General features: G+C 44.4%; 1 protein-coding gene across 2 annotated transcripts in view; it reads right to left on the bottom strand.

Annotated features, from left to right (window-relative positions):
* Nucleotides 1-8,402: 8,402 nt before the first annotated feature.
* Nucleotides 8,403-16,792, bottom strand: part of MMD (monocyte to macrophage differentiation associated) — a 26,207-nt gene continuing 17,817 nt past the window's right edge. For both annotated transcript variants that reach the window (XM_045513794.2, XM_010951095.3), the window contains 2 exons: nucleotides 16,045-16,114; nucleotides 8,403-10,315 (listed from right to left, as the gene is read on the bottom strand). In XM_045513794.2, the coding sequence (XP_045369750.1) occupies nucleotides 10,115-10,315; nucleotides 16,045-16,114 (271 nt within the window). In that variant the 3' untranslated portion in view covers nucleotides 8,403-10,114. The remainder of the gene's footprint in view (nucleotides 10,316-16,044; nucleotides 16,115-16,792) is intronic.

Below are 16,792 nucleotides of genomic sequence, written 5' to 3'. Positions count from 1 at the left end.
AAGTGGGCAGGGCGCGGCCATTAAAGGAACAACACAGCAGTTAGCACCAAGATGGCAGAAAAGTCAACTCCCAATGGACCCTGAGGCCCAGGATGGCTGAAGATTTGACCTCTGGTGGAACTTGAACTTCATTATACACGTTGTAATGTATTAGCATGGGAAATGACACGCCCCCAGGTGCCATGACAGTTCCAAGGCTGACCATAAAAGGTCAAAGAGAGGGCAGTGGCCCAGTTCCTGGGAATCCCCCACCCCTTCCCCAAAGTAGTTGGAATGATCTTCCTACTCATTAGCATATGAAATTACCAAGCCTGTGAAAACTAACAGACCCACGCCTTGTGGTCACTCTCTTTCTTGCCTTCTGAGATGGCCAGCAGTCCATCTACAGAGTATGTATCTACTTTTACTGTAACCAACTCCTCCCACCCTCCCCATGGCCTTTCTCTTGCCTTCTGAGATGCCCTGCACTCTGTCTATGGAGTGTATACCTCTCTGAGTAAATCTACTTTTACTCAACTATGGCTTGCTCTTGAATTCTTTCCTGCATGAAGCCCCACCTTTCTTCCTGTGTCACTCCTTACCGGTCTCCTGCTGTGCCTGCCTGGCATGCTCCCACCTCAGGCCTTCTTAGTAACATCTTCCCAGCAGGAATCAGGGCCCCTCAGGTCTTTACTCAGTCTCCCCAGGGCCCTGTCTATGAGCCCAAGTTAATCCTTGCCCTTGTTACCGAAAAGTTCATGTGCCCGATGCATAGTGAGGCCAAACAAACTGAAACATCAGAATTTGGAGCAGAAAAATTTTTATTGCAGGGCCCAGCAAGGAGAATGGGTGGCTCATGCTCAAAAAACCCAGACTCCCAGTGGTTTTTTGGGAAGAAGTTTTTAAAGGCAACATTTGGTGTGAGGACTGCAGGGTGTGTGACTGTCTTCTGATTGGTTGGTGTGAGGACTGCAGGGTGTGTGACTGTCTTCTGATTGGTTGGTGTGAGGACTGCAGGGCGTGTGACTGTCTTCTGATTGGCTGGTGTGAGGGCTGCAGGGCGTGTGACTGTCTTCTGATTGGCTGGTGTGAGGACTGCAGGGCGTGTGGCTGTCTTCTGATTGGCTGGTGTGAGGGCTGCAGGGTGTGTGACTGTCTTCTGATTGGCTGGTGTGAGGACTGCAGGGCATGTGACTTTCTTCAGATTGGTTGGTGCCCTGTAACAAGGCGGTGCCCAGGAATCTTGTGCTCAGCCTGAAGTTACCATCCTCACCTGGATGGGGGTCTTAGTTCCTGCAGAAGAACTCAAAGACATTGTTATGTATATTCCTTGAAAAGGAAGTTGGACCCTGTCCCAAGGCTGCACTATTGTGTGTGTGTGTGTTTTTTTTAATTGAAGTACAGTCAATTTATAATGTGTCAGTTTCTGGTGTACAGTATAATGTTTGTCATACATGTACATATATATTCCTTTTCATATCCTTTTTCATTATTGGTTACTACAAAATATTAAATATAGTTGCCTGTGGTATACAGTAGAAACTTATTTTTTATCTATTTTATATATAGTAGTATCTGCAAATCTCAGACTGCCATTTTACTCCTTTCCACCCCTTTCCCCCCTAGTAACCATGAGTTTGTTTTCTATATCTGCGAGTCTGTTTCCATTTTATTTGTGTCTTTTTTTAAGATTCCACATATAAGTGATATCATATAGTATCTTTCTTTCTCTTTCTGGCTTACTGCACTTTGTATGATAATCTCCAGGTCCATCCATGTTGCTGCAAATGGCATTATTTTATTCTTTTTTATGAGTGAGTAGTATTCTATTGTATAAATATACCACAACTTCTTTATCCAGTCAACTGTTGATGGACATTTAGGTTGTTTCCATGTCTTGGCTACTGTAAATAGTGCTGCTATGAACACTGGGGTGCATGTATCTTTTTGAATTAGAGTTCTTTCTGGATATATGCCCAGGAGTGGGATTGCTGGATCATATAAGTCTATTTTTAGTTTCTTAAGGATGCACTATTGTTTTTGACTGTTCCTCCCTTGTTCCTGCTTTCTCTCCCTTCCCTAATTAGCAGCTGTTTGAACCTGCCCTTTGGAACTCAGGGGAAGGCTGACGAGGCTGAATGAAGCCTATTTCCTATAACCAAGAAACAGGGGACAGATTCGTACCAGGGAGGACCCCACAGGGTCCTGCTCTGTTTCACCCTCAGCACTCCTCCTGCCTCTTTCCTGATTGATTTTGCTCCATAGCACTGATCACCATCTAACACGCTGTATGTTTTCCTTTCACATTTTGTTTATAGTCTGTTTCCCCCTAATGAGAACATCAGTCCCACAAGGCAGGGACTTGCGTCTCGTTTGTTTACTATTGTATCCCCAATACCTGGAACAGCATCTGGCACCTAGGAGAGGCTCATTCTTTGTTGAATGAGTTGGGTGCCTGGATGACAGTCTCCACAACACCCTCAGATCTAGATTATCTCTGTCAAGAGCAGAGGATAATAATGCCCAATGATGGAGGATCCATCCCACCAACTCCCAGTGTACTCTACCATGCAGTATTTCATTTTTGATACAGGAACACAGAAATTAGCTCGGCTGAACCTTGAAATAGTTGCCTTCTATAATAATTCTCTGGTGTGGTGTGTTTATGAGGGGTAGAGAAAAGGAAACGGAAGCCCAGAAATATTGGCACCAAGAAACCCCTTCTAGGATTCAGAGTTTGCTGCAGAAAAATTCACATGCATACAAGATCCTCTTCTTCACACTCCAAAATAATAGATGCATCTGTGTCTCTCCCTCTTTCTTTCTTTCTCTCCCTTCCTGAGAGATCATGTGTAACAGGCCCCTAATTGGCACTCAGTCGATATAAGCTGTTCTTTCTTATCTGCTATCATCATCTCCCCTTACAGATGCCCTGGGCACCCCACACTCTTTCTGAAACCTACCATGCTTTCTCCTGCCAGACGCCCCTGCCCGTGTTGTCCCTACACCAGAAGTTATCTTTCCCCCACCCTGTCTCTATCCACTGCCCCCTCACTTCTCGTCTCCCTAGTAATTCCTCACTCATCCTTCAAGTCGCAACTGAAATTGCCTCCAAGGGTTCTGCACTTCCCCTGGGCAGAGTTCATCACTCTCTCCTCCAACAATAGCACCCAATACAAGCACTGCAATTAGGTGGCATTATCATTGCTAATTTGTTCCCACGTCCTTCTCCCCAAGAGACCGTGGGAGGCTGGAGGGCACAGACTTCCCTTATTTGGTACTGTCTCCCCAGCCACTGACATGTGGATGACACACCCCAGGACTAGGGGGGAGTGATGGAGGGGCTCCAGGCAGCCCAGCCACTGTCCACACCAAGGCAGGTTTCTCCTTCCTCACCCCTTGCCTGGGAGGCTGGGGAAAGCCTGCTTCAAAGGTGGCCGACACATGTGAACAAATGAGTTTCCGGTTCACCCTTTCTCAGGGACTCACACATCTGAAGGCAGAGTCCACACACACTTCCTCTAAATCATTAGCTGCTTTCAGTGCTCTCCAAGGCAAGGGCTGATTTTTCAGACAGGGAATTCGAAGGTGGCCCAGCAAACACAAATCTATGGCATAAAGTAAGTCACCCCTGTTGAAAAGCATCGGTTTCTATGTGCCTGTTCCCATTGTTGTGTTCGCTGCCCACAGTCATCCGCAAAGTGCCAAAAAATAGGTCAGCCAAGACCCACCAAGCCTCAGAACCAGATAAGGGAGCAGAGCCAGGGGATCATCTAGCCTGAGCAACAGGCAGGGGTTTTTGTCTTTTTTCCAGCATCCCCAGTGCTACATTAGTCCCCAGCACAGACCTGCACCCATTAAACATGCTGAATGAATGTGTAACAGGAAGATCCGACAACATCACTGGGAAAGGAAGAAGATGAAGGAAACAGTGTAGCCCTATGGTTAGAAGGAATTCTTATTTTTTCTTTTTTAATAAATTCTTTTTTTAACCTTTTTATTTTTATTTTTTGGTGGGAGGAGGTAATTAAGTTTATTTATTTATCAACTTATTTAATGGAGGTGCTGGGGATTGAACCCAGGACCTCATACATGCTAAGCATGTGCTCTACCACTTGAGCTATACCCTCCCCAAACCCAGAAGCAATTCTTTAGTAAGCCACCAAAAGTGGGGCTGATGGGTGAGTCTCCCAAGGGGCACACTCATAGAACAACAGACAGTGACCAAATGACTGGCCCAGAGTGGGGGCCCAGTTAACTGAAGGCCTTTGGGTTGACCAAGTGGAATATGTTCATTCCCACCTGGGGACAGACGTAGAACCACTCAGCTTTCCTCGTCCACCCTTTGTCCATGGAGGGCTCAGCCTGTCTCAAGAAATATTGAATATTTAAAGGACATTTGTTACAAAGAGCAAAAAATCATCAGAAAGCCAGGGTGACCACATGTATCTCAGTTTAACTTTGGCCATACTAAGATCCAGGACCATTTTTAAGAGCCAAAAACTGCACAAGACTTTTTGAAGAGTGCTAGTCACCCTTCCTTCAGGTTGTATCTGCAGAAATATCTCTGCAGGTGGGCTACAACCATCATTTTAAAAGCTTAGCCGTATGGGAAGGAAGCTAACATTTGTCTAGAGCTGGTCATACAGCAGGATACATGGACTAGACACTTCTGGTGTCTCACCTGATCCTTGGGAGGTGCTGGGCCCCGTCTGCCGATGGGAACCGAGGCCCCAAAGTGATAAGGAACTTGCCTGAGCTCACCAGCCAATCTGTCACAGGCTGGCTGAGTCCATGCCGACTCCACATGCAGCTCGCAAGTGAGATTCAGAAAACACTCGTGATTTTAAGAGAACCAAACCTTTCCGATGAAAACATTTTTCTGGCTTTTTTCAGGGACTGACACATTTGTTTGGGTGTACTAAGTTTGGCCTGGCACAGAACCAAAGGGACCTCTGACCAGGAGTGTGGTGATGTCTGACGGATGATGGGCTGTGTAGGAGAACGAGAATGTGCTGTTGTGTGGAACAGGCGCCTGAGGAGAAGAGTTTAACTCCCTTTGCAAAGCGGCTAGAGTGCACTGTTGCCTGGGACAATCACCCCACCCACACATACATCGCGGGGCTACAGGAGGAAGGTTTATAGTGTGTGAGATTGCGTTGGTGCTGTCTGTTTCAACCAGCAAAAGCAGCAGAAAGACATGCATGCAATAATCCTAACCTTGTTCAACTAAAAACATTCCTCGGGCCCTCTTGGGAAATTTTATTTTGCTTCCCAAGGAGGGAGGTGAACAAGTTTCTTCAAGGTCAGTTTCATTTGGAGATTTTCCTCTACCGCTCTCCATTTAATTGGCCCACGAGAAGAGGAGACATAACCTGAAGATGCCAAGTAAAAAGTGGAAGTTTGGAACGAGCTTTATTTTTAAAAGGTCTTCCTTTGGGTAAACCCATTAACAAGCCTTTGACCCAGGGAATCCCCTCCTGCGAATGAAAACACGGAGACTCCAGGCTTCCTGGGTTCAGTCTGACCGATACTCACCTTGGACGAGGAAGTTCATTCATCTGTGCTTGTTTCCTCATCAGTGAAATGGAGATAATAGAATTATCTACCCATAAGGTTTTCTGTAAAGATGAAGTGAGATAATGCAGGTAATTAGCATAGTACCAGTCCCCCAAACACAGGAAGCCCTCAATTGTTTCTCATTATTACCTTCAAGAGCCAATCAGAAACATGGACAGTTTTACTCAAAGCTGCTCAATGCAGCACTGATGACAATAATGAAAAATCTGAATCTAAAAACCACAAGTTAGGTGAATGACTAAGCAAAATACAGGCTGCATGTCTGGTCTGGAAAGATGATGGAACGAATAAAAATTCTGGCTCTGAAAACTATATGATAATTTTTAAATGTTTATAAGTGGGAAAAAAAAACTGTTTCTAATTGCATATATGACATATGTACAACTGTGTTAAAACCAACACCAAATCCCATAAACAGAGGGATAAAGAGAATGACATGAAAATTCATCAGGATGAGTAAACTGTGTAATTGTTGGTTTTCTGTTCTCTATTTTCCAAAGTGCTTTATATAGTTGCATGATTTTGAGTAAAAATATACAAAATAGTATTTAGAATTATGTTCAAGTTGTTCCTTTTTGAGTGTAGTCTGCACTGAGGCACAAGGGTTGCAGAACTGAGTGTTACCTCGTTATTTTATTGTGTTCAGAAAAGACGACCAGAGGGAGGCAGGCTAGGCAAATTAGTTTTCCTTTCACTGGGGGAAGGGGGGCTTTTTTGGTTTGTTTTGGGGGTGGGTAATTAGGTTTATTTATTTTTAAAGACGGTACTGGGGACTGAGCCAGGACCTTATGCATGCTAGGTGCTCCCCACTCCAGACTTTTAAGTCATAACTACTCGGTTCTTTGAACCCTTCAGTAAACAAGCTTGGATTCTTCCTTATTTAGGACACACTGTCTAATGTTTCCACGTCAACTTCTCAGCAGCTTTGCTGCGGTTGCTACAGACGTTCTAGCTGACCCTGGGTCAGGGAAGCCAGTGAGGCCAAGGAACTGGAAGTCAGGCTCCCGCCAGTCAGTGAGAACTGCCTGGCTTTCATGGACCAGATGAGCTGGGTGAAAACCAAGTCTGTCCTAAAACCACTTTATTTTCAATCTCTTTTCCACTACACCATCCTCCAACCTGCCCATCTGGCTCTCCTTTCATTCACAAGCCCTCTTTCCACTCCTTCTTTGAGCCCAGCGCTGTGTTGGGGACCAACATGGATGCTCCTCAGCTCAGCTTCTGCCTGGAGAGAAGTCAGTCCCGGGCCAGAGAGGGGGCAGACAAGCAGACACGTCCCAGGGTGACACGCCAGGGCCACGGAGGAGTGTCAGGGCTGCAGAGTCAGGGGAGGGCACCGCTCACTGCGCAGCAGAGGTGGTCCTGGTGGAGGACTGGACCCAGCCAACGTTTCCAGGGCAGGGGAAGGGCTAGGGGAAGGGCATTCCAGGCCAAGGAGCAGCAGGGACAGAAGTGCAGTTTCAAAGGCACTGTGAGGGCAAGGTGTGCTGAGGCTGGTCTGTGGGGTTCAGCTGGGAAGAGGAAGATCAGGAAGAACTCGTGTGTGAAGAGGCCATGCGGAGGTGGTCGGCTTCACAGTCAATGGCAGTTCTGAAGCCAGGGAGAGGCAAACTTGGATTCTTTTAGGAAAACCCTGGTTGCAGGGTGGAGGGTGGACGTGTCTGGAGGTGTAACCTGTGGCAGGGGGATAAATGAGAAAGTAGCAGCAGGAATCTGAGGATTGCTAAGCAGGGCTTTCTAGGGCCCCGAAGTGGGGAGGGGGCGAGGACTCAGATCAGGGAGCTGGCAGCTGGAACGTAAGTGGCAGCTCTGGCTGACCGGCTGGATCTGAGGGGTGGGAGAAATCAAGGATGAACAGGCGGCTGTGGCTACAGCCATGGCATTAACCAGGACAGGACACGTCAGAGAAGCGGGTTTGGTGGGGAATAAGGAGAGAGAATGAATTCAGTTTGGGGCAGGGTAAGTTGTGCCTGTGCGGGGGTCATCTGGGCAGTTGACCAGAGAGGTCTGGCCTTCAGAAAACAGATTTAGGCCGGAGATATGGAGCAAGGAAGGCCAAAGTGGGCAGACTGTCCAGAAAGACGTGAGGTTACCCCGGTGCAACGGAGGACAGAATTCTTGGGAATAATTACACTTCAGGACCCTCAATCTTCAAAATACGATTTGACGGCGGCTTGCCTGAGGGTTTACGGAGGCTCTAAACTGTGTGAATATTTGTTTTCTTTTCCGTGTGCGTGCCTGGCCAATTTTCAGCTGAAGTTTTTCGAGTCATTTGTTTCTGCTGACCCTACCAATGCTGTGGTGTAAACGGAGTAAGAGGCTTTGGAACTGGATGTAGACCTGGGCTCCTGGCCCAGTTCCCGGACCAAGGACGAAGCAGTGGACGCTCTCTGTGACCTGCCCTGCAGAAGAGGCAGAGGGAAATCTAACACTACAATCTAACACTAGGCTTGCAACATGATGTGTATCTGCTTGGTAACAGAAAAGCCTGTAACCTCAGCCCTATAGTGTAATATGTTACATAAACTAAACCAAAGGTTTCTCTGGGTAAAGATAGATCATCTGTAACACTGATAAGCTTTAGGCCCAGACCAGCATGTTTTAAACTGAAAATGTGGGTTGATTTTAATGTTTACGCTGGCTCTGGCAATTCCATTATCATAAAAAAATGGACTGGAAAGTTCTAGATGATAGGGCACTTTTGTTTTTCTTTCCATCCTGACTTTACCAAAAAAAAAAAAAAAAAAAAAAAAAGGCCAGTATACGAATTACAAATGCTGGATGAGCTCAAGCTTTCAAAAATATATTATCATTTTCACAGTCATCTAATTTAGAGGCAGTGGAACAAATCCAAGTAACAATTTTATTTTAGTCTACAGCACAATTTTTTACATACATTTTAGTGGTTTTGACAGTGTTACTTCTGAGCAGACTTTAAATGAATCCACAAAAGTTAATATATTAAAAATAAAATATACTCAATAAAATAATAGGCATTCAGATGTTCAGGATCATGCAGCCAGGGGTGGTCTGGTCGGTGTCATCACTGGGTACACCTTGCATATTTAAGAAGTCACCAGCAAAAAGTAGTTCTTCTGTTCCCGTATAATTTACCAAATTCAGAGAGTTCTAAACATACACCCACAAAATAAACCCTCATTTAAAGCCACAACAGCACACAATTTCAATGAATTGAATTCAATGTATTGTCAATCCAACAATTCCAATGATCAAACCCATTACTGGAACACAGGCAGTATCAGCACCTGATCTAAAAGTAAAAGGCAAGGTTATCCCACTTATTAAAACACCAACAAGAGATTAATCAACAAAGCAACTAATACGTTAATCTTAATGTAAGACACTGAGGGAAAACCAAAACAATATATTAAATACCACTCCACTGAGCCTGGATATAACCCATGGACTGTAGACACATGAGTTTCTACCTGGCAGACAATGCTTTAAATACTTTTCTATAAAAAAAGGAAAAAAGTATATCAGGAGATGCAAAGGAAAGGTAGAAATGTGAATTTATGCATCTAGTTCCACAATTTAAAATGAATATCAAACTGATAATATAAAGCTAAGTGACAATGACGTAACCACTGGGCACCAAACAGGCATTCCCACTATTCACTGGAGTCCAACGGACGGTCAGCCCAACAACATGCTCCCAGGCCAGACTGAATTCTCATCCGCTGCAGAAAAAGACCCTGAAGAAAACATGGCAAAGACACGGAGAAAAAGTTGAGTCTTTTGAAAAAGTTAATGATATCAAAATACTTTTCCATCACGGGTAAACCAAACTAGGTCAAGTATGTGGCCCAAAGCAGCACGGAATTCAGAGTCAGAGGTTGGCAGAAAAGTTTGGAAAACTTGCAGTTTTTCAAAATCGGCAATTTCTCCATGCTTAATAAAACGATCAGAAGAGGTCTGTCTGTTCACTTGTGGAATGTTGACAGCTTGCTGCAAAAATTCACAAGGATGAGGAACCACAGAGATGCACTTCAATGAAGTATTTTTTTAAAAATTTATAAAAAACTGAAGTTTCTATTTAAAAAATAACCACATCATGCCAAGATGAAACATGGTAAAAAAAGCAGTGAAAGTTCTGTCCATGATTCTTCACACAGCTAATGGGAAAGTGATAGAAACCACTGTCTCTTAAAAAGGAAGTTTTGTTATTGCACTGACTTTGACAACCTGACCTAGTTAATTTAGAAAAAATCATGTAGTAAAATCTGTAAAATTAAAATACAAAATTCTGGTTTGTAAACATCAAACTGGCCAAGTCTATCCAGAGTCCTTCATGATAGTGGAATGGAATGAATAATTAATTCACTGCCTTATTAGCTGTGAGGGGGGAAAAATTCCAGAACACAGCCTTTACACTTTCACAGTAATTATATTCAAAAGATACAAAGAAAGTCAGTGCAGTCGTCTTCTTTTTTTGTTTTTTTGTTTTTCCTCCTTTGTGCAATTTTCAGCTCTTACCCGACTCCTAAGTGCCATAATTGAAACAATACTGGTTTGGAGACCTAGTACAGTTTGGTCATAAGTGTCGCATAAAGTCTGTTGGACTTCGGTAAAGGTATTTCCAGATGGCATAGTAGTGCACGGCGGCTGCCGTGGCCACGAACAGGTGCCAGATGGCATGGGCAAACGGAATGACGCCGTCACTCTTGAAGAACACAACTCCCAGGCAATAAATTAAGCCCCCACAGGCAAGTTCGTGGAGTCCATCGGTGTTATTCTGTCGACAGAAGGAAAAATGACGTCACTCTGAGGTTAAAAGCTAAAGAGTTCATTGTAACTCCCCCTAAGCCTCCTGAGTTTCCAGACAATGAAGTAGCTTTGCAGAGACAGAATCCTGCTCTGTAAACAGGAGCTACACTGAGAAGTCTATCTCATACATCGACCTGGATTCCTACCTGGGTTGGCAGTCTTGACTGGACCAAGCAGTCAGGTCACAGGTTCCACAGTGAAAAGCAGCGCCACCTGCCGTCGACCGCAGGTGTAAGCAGGCTGCAGTCACAGCCAGACAGGACGGTTCATTTTAATAAAGTACAATCCCACCTCTCATCTTCCCCCTTTAAGAGCTCTCTTCCCGACTCAGGCGCACCCACGCCACTCCACTTACAACCCACACCCTCTGTGCTCCTCCGACACTGGGCTACACTAATCCCTTTTCCGAGACTCCTCCCTCTTCTGCGAGCTTACAGCTTCCTCGGGGCTGACCAGGAAGTCACTGCGAGGTGCGACCTGGGATGCGAGGTGAACAATGGACTTCCAGCCTTCTAGATGCTGCCAGGCCTTTTTGTCTTTGGGCCTGGGAGTTTCTTAGCTTAGCAGGAAATTAACCGTCGTGTGTGCTTCAGCACAAAAAGGAGAACCCATAGGCGGCCCTTGGTTTTCAAAGACCTACAAGGTTCACGGGGCTGTGTGAACGAGAGGGGAGAACAGGGGCAGGGCTCAGGAAGCGGATGAGAAAACAAGCCAGGATTCCTGGGAACCAGGAAGAGAAAGGTCTCAGGCTCCGCAGGGCGAGTGAAGCCTAAGCTGGGTCGCGGCAGGGCCTTGAGAGGGGACACGCGTGTGGAAGTCCCAGAGGCCTGGGCACTGACAGCTGCGACCTTGTGAGCCGCAGGGCGGGTCGCTGAGGCCAAGCCTAACAGGGCATGCGGGGAGGCTCCAGGCCAAAGCCATGGCAGCCATGGAGGACGCGACCTGAGAGCCAGGTGGGAGGTCCAGGGCCAAGGTGAGGATCAGCCCTACTGTCTAAGCTCTCATAAGGACCATGGATTTTGTGGGATCAAAAGATGAGGAAGGGGCCAATTCAAAGACCGGACATCTCACCACCCCAGATTTCATTTTCTTTAAAAAGGAAAATACAGCAAAACGTAACCCCCCACACACTATTTCCTAAAGGTTTTAAAGCAATTAATATCCATTAATTACACAATATTCACTGTGTACGTGTATTAGGGACATTTTTCTGAGAGGGTTAAGGTTTTCACGGGAATCGCACAGGGGCATCTGACTCCCAGTGATGAGAGTCACTCATCCCACACAACCCCCTTATTTCAGAGATGAAGACACTAAGGCCAGAGACACGAAGTAACCCGGACAAAGACATCACTCTTTCCTCTGCTGAAACAATAAACAACAGACCAAACCAAGCCTGCAGGTTGGTTTTGACACACATTCTGCTAATAGTTCAAGATACCACATCTGCCTTATCAACTTTCAAAGAACCAGGACATAGTTAATCCTAAAACAAACGGAACCAGGTATGTCTTCTTAATTATGGTCATTACTGTGTTTCCATGTACCAGGAACTGTTTGAAGCACTCATTTAATCTTCACAACCCTAACTTAGGTGCTATCTTTATCCCAATTTTACAGATGAGAAAGCTAGAACACAGATTAAATAATTTGACTAAGGTCACATAGCTTTTAAGTGTCAGAATCAGGATTTGAACTGAGAACCAAGGTGGTCAGTTTCCTGAAATTACATTCGCTGTTTTCTTTTTTTGGCAGAGGGTTGGGGGGAGGTGGTCATTTTAAAAATTGTCAATTTACATAGTGTAATGCATAGGTCTTAAGTGAACAGGGAGTTTTAATAAATGCACACACCTACGTAACCTAAACCCCTACCAAGATACACTAGTATCTTAACACCCTATAAAGCTCTTTGGTTCCCCTTCCCAATCCTGGACAATCCCTTCCACCAAGGCAACCAGTTTGTACTGCTGTTGCCACAGACTAAGCCTTTATGTTCCAGAACCTCATATAAATGGAATTATGCTGTATGTACATTTTTGTGTCTGTCTTCTTTTTTGCTCAATATAATGGTTTTGAAATTCACGCATGTGCTAATGTATATGGTCATTCCTTTCTATTACTTAGCATTCCATTGATTTAACATAATTTATCAATTCTTTCCATTTGGGGGCTATCATGAATTAAAAATTCATACTTATATTATTTTATAAGTCCTTTCGTAGCTATATGTCTTCATTTCTGTTGGGTAACACCTGTCGAGTCATAAACGTATGCTTAATTTTATAATAAACGGCTAAACAAATTCCCAAAGCGGCTTTACCATTTTACACTGTCCCCAGCAATGTGTTAGGATTCCAGTTATTTCACATCCTTGCTGGTATTTGGTGGCATCAGTCTTTTAGATTTAATTTTAGCCATTCTGCAGGGTGTATACTGCTGGCACACTGAGGTTTTCATTTTCATTTCCTTGATTTCCCTGGTGACGGGTGACACTGAGCGCTTCTTCAAGGGCTGCTGGGTACTTGTGTACCTTTCTGTTTGTAAAGTGTCTGTTCAAGTGTTTTACCCATTTTTACAGAATCAGTGTTTTATTATTGATTTAGAGTCCTTTATATATTTGAGATACATGACCTTTGTCAGACACATAGAGAGTGCAAATGTTTTCTCCCAGGCTGGGGCTTGCCTATCCATTTTCAAGTTCATTTCTTCTGCAGTATCTCATCTGTTGTTAAACCCCTCCAATAAACTTTTTCCTTAACATACAGTTTTCAGATCTAGAATTTCCACTTGGCTCAATTTTTTAATAGCTCCATTTCTTTTCCTTAACTGTTTACTCCATTATGTTTTGAAGTCCCGGTATGCTATTTCAACACCTCTGTCATCTTTGGCTCTGTTTTTATTGACCTGTTTTTCCTTAGGTATGTAGGTCACGCCTTCCGGCTTGTTGCTTATCTCATAATATTTGTTTGGGTAATGGATGCCAAGTTGTTAAAGAGTATAGATTTTGTTGTCTTCCTCAAAAGAACGCTGTTTGTTCCAGTAGGCAGTTTATTTACTGGGGGATCAATTTTATCCTTTTGAGGTTTCTGGGCTTTGTAATGGGCAGTGCCAGAGCCCCCTCACTCTAGGGCCAGAGCAGCTCTTATCCTAAGGTGTGGTCTTGCTAGGGTCCATGGAATACCCGAGTTGTTCAGCATGGTCTCTCCACGCTGGCTGGCTGGCTGGAACTCTGCTATTCCCCAGCACCAGGCTCCCTCTGGCATCTCCATTTATTCCACAGCCTTCCCAGAGCGATCTCAGCCAGAGCACACACAGAACCTTGTCCTGCACGAATGCAGCTTCGTATTTGGGCAAGGACTGAAGCAGACCCCTTTGTAGGTTTCTGGACTCTCCTCTGTAGGAGAGGCCCGCTCCTCTCTGGTGCCCGGCAACAAAACTGCAGCCGGCTCGGGAGCTGAGACGCTCATTTGTTTCCTCCACCCAGGCTGCTGCTCATGGGCTCCACCTCCTCCCACTGCAGTTTGGAAAGTGCTCTTCGGGAGAAAACTGCGGTGCATTTGAAGGTTGTCTTCTGCTTTCTCTCCCCTCAGCAATCACAGTCCTACATATCTGTGTTCAACGCCAAAAAAACAGTTGTTTCCTGCCCTTTTCTTAATTTTACAGTAAGTCTGATACCCATTTTTCTGACCGGAACACCAAAGGTTTGAGCCTTCATTACTTAACACGGTTTCACTGTTCCTTCAGATGCTTATGAGGTTGTTTCTGATCTCTCTCTGCCTAGCTCACTGGCTTTATTACAAGACTTGCTCTGCCTGCAAAATTACACCCCCTCACGCATACGTGCAGATTCACACAGGTACTATTTTCGGTGCTTCAGAGACGCTCGTGCATTCCCCGTCTCTGCGGCTTCCTTCGTGCTGGATTCTCTACCTGTACCACGTGCATCACCCTTTCCATCTCTTGGCTCCTACCTGCCTTTCCGAATCAGCTTAAATAGTGTTTCCTCTGGTACTTGTGTCATGAGCTCCCACAGCGGGCTGCACTTTCCCCAATCAAAGACATTATAAAACTTCACAGTAGTTTCTTATTTTACATGAACCGTATTTTCCTGCTTGAGTCTAAGTTCTATCCGGGCAAGTGTGGGGCTTCTCCTGTTTGAGGATCACTGACATTAGTCACCTGCTATTGTACCACTTCTGAAAACGTCAATGAAAGATTTAGGCTGGTACAAATACTGGATGAACTTGCTTTTATGATACCCAGAGGGAATGTACTTGAAGTTCCACTCTAATGATTAGTAACCTGGCCACAAAGACCTTGCTGACATAGCTTTGGGTGTCCTCTGTTACCCTCTAACTATATGGCCTTCAAGGCAGACTTTCTCATTCTGTCACTCACCTCCCTGCCCTCACCATCCCTTGTTGCCTTTACCAACTACACTATATACGTATAAATGTATTTTTGGTGATAGGTAATTATTTAAGCCATCATAAACCTCAATGAACATACCTTGTTACATTCTCATACGACAATACCCTCTGAAAAAAACATAAGCAAACCTATAAATCCTAAACCTGGCACAGGTGTTTTCTGTGACCAGGGCAAGAACTACGCACAGCAAAATCACATCCTTGTAACAGGCCTGTGGGCACAGGATTGAATTACAGGTACAATTTAGACTGTTGCAGGCTGAGAAGAGAGTTCAAACTGAATACACTGTGAGTGCCTTAATGAACATACTGGCTATTGCCCAAGAATGCAGCCTAGGACGTGGGAACACATAAACTAAAGGCACAAGTGACCAGTGGACGGGCTCGTGAAGCTGTTATGTTATGTTACTGTTTCAAATTGACAGCACTGATTTCTCAACAGTAGTCCGTCTGAATGGGAGAACAAAACACATACATCCAACTGCTACTACAGGAAATGCCATGCTTTCACCCAAAGTCCACAAAAGAAATTTTCAAGCAAAGTTAAACAAAAAAAAAAAAAAAAAAAAAAAAAGCACTGTCCTGAGAAAGAGAAATAAGATGACTTAAAAGCAAGTGAAGGGGCAGGGTATAGCTCAGTGGTAGAACATGTGCTTAGCATGCACGAGGTCCTGGGTTTAATGCCCAGTACTTCCATTAAATAATAAATAAATACATGAATAAACCTAACTACCCCCCCCCAAAAAAAACACAAGTTAAAGGAAAAGTAAGAGTGAAGGGATCTGAAAAATATCCAATAAAGCATTGAACCAAATGAACTTACGAGGTCCTTTTAATTCTTAAGTTCTAGAAGTCACTAATTTATATTTTCTTTTTAAGAAACCTCAAATTCACCCTTGTCCAGGGATTTAGGGTTAAGATAAAAGTAATTCAAGTAGAAATGCCCACCTTCACATCATTTCGCACCTCTTTGGGAAAAGGGTGGGGGTGGGTGAACAGAAAGATTATACAGAAGAAGAAATACAGCAGAAGCCACATGGAAGGACACAGTTAAATGTGCAGCTTTTCCACAATGGAGAGAGTAGCCAGTACAAGTTGCGGCACGTTGTAATTCATGTATTTTTTTCTTTTGAGTCTCTCTTTAAGGGACATGTCATAACTTCAGAAAGAAAAGCTACATCTTGTCTCTGCAGACAAAATATTAACAGTCACAGAGATTTAAAAGGAAATAAGGTGAAGTAACTAAAATTATGAAGCCATTTCTTACCATTGATGTCACCACCAAGGCTGGAGAAAATCCCATCGTAAGATAGAAAAAGAGCTCAACCACCTTGTACCTGCAGAACAGAAATACCATTCATTTAACTTCTCTATTCCCTACAGACCATTTCCTTACCAGTTGTTCCCTTTTTTCTTTTGGAAAGACAAATGTAAACTCTTAACTATTCAAAGAAAATGTATTTTTCCAGTAGGAGACCATTAGGCTTCCTAACTGAAATACTGTCACTGAGTAACAATGAACTAGCATTTCTTTTGGGATTAAGGCATCAAATTCCATGTGCTACCTGGAAAATGTTTTCTGCCAAAAATAGGTATCACTGAACCCAGTCCCCTATGCACTTCACCGTTTCCAACCCCAGGGTGTCTGCCCTCACCCCACCCCAGTCCTCGCTCTGCGACACTGAGACTATGAAGCTGCACAGGGAAGCGGCGTACAGCCTACTTTCTCAGTGGCAAAGGGGTGGGAGCCCTAAGGAACGAAGGACATGTGTTTTGGACTGTCTCTTTATTCTGCGTCTGCATAAAATTCAATTTCTAAGGTTCGTCACATTAGGCTGCAGAATGTCTGAACATGCTAAGAAATGCACCATCCTGAAATTCAACTTATATCTCTGCCTAATCAAACTGGAAACCGCCCAAAGGCGGGGACCACGTGCTATTTGTGTTTGGGTCCGCAGGGCCTAGGACAGTACGTGGCACCATTTAGGTCCTCCCTAACACCTGCCAAAGCGGGT

The sequence above is a fragment of the Camelus bactrianus genome, chromosome 16, assembly GCF_048773025.1.
Source record: "Camelus bactrianus isolate YW-2024 breed Bactrian camel chromosome 16, ASM4877302v1, whole genome shotgun sequence".
In the NCBI taxonomy this organism is placed as follows: Eukaryota; Metazoa; Chordata; class Mammalia; order Artiodactyla; family Camelidae; genus Camelus; species Camelus bactrianus.
Note: the sequence above shows the minus strand (reverse complement) of the source record. Positions and strands in the feature narration are given on the sequence as shown.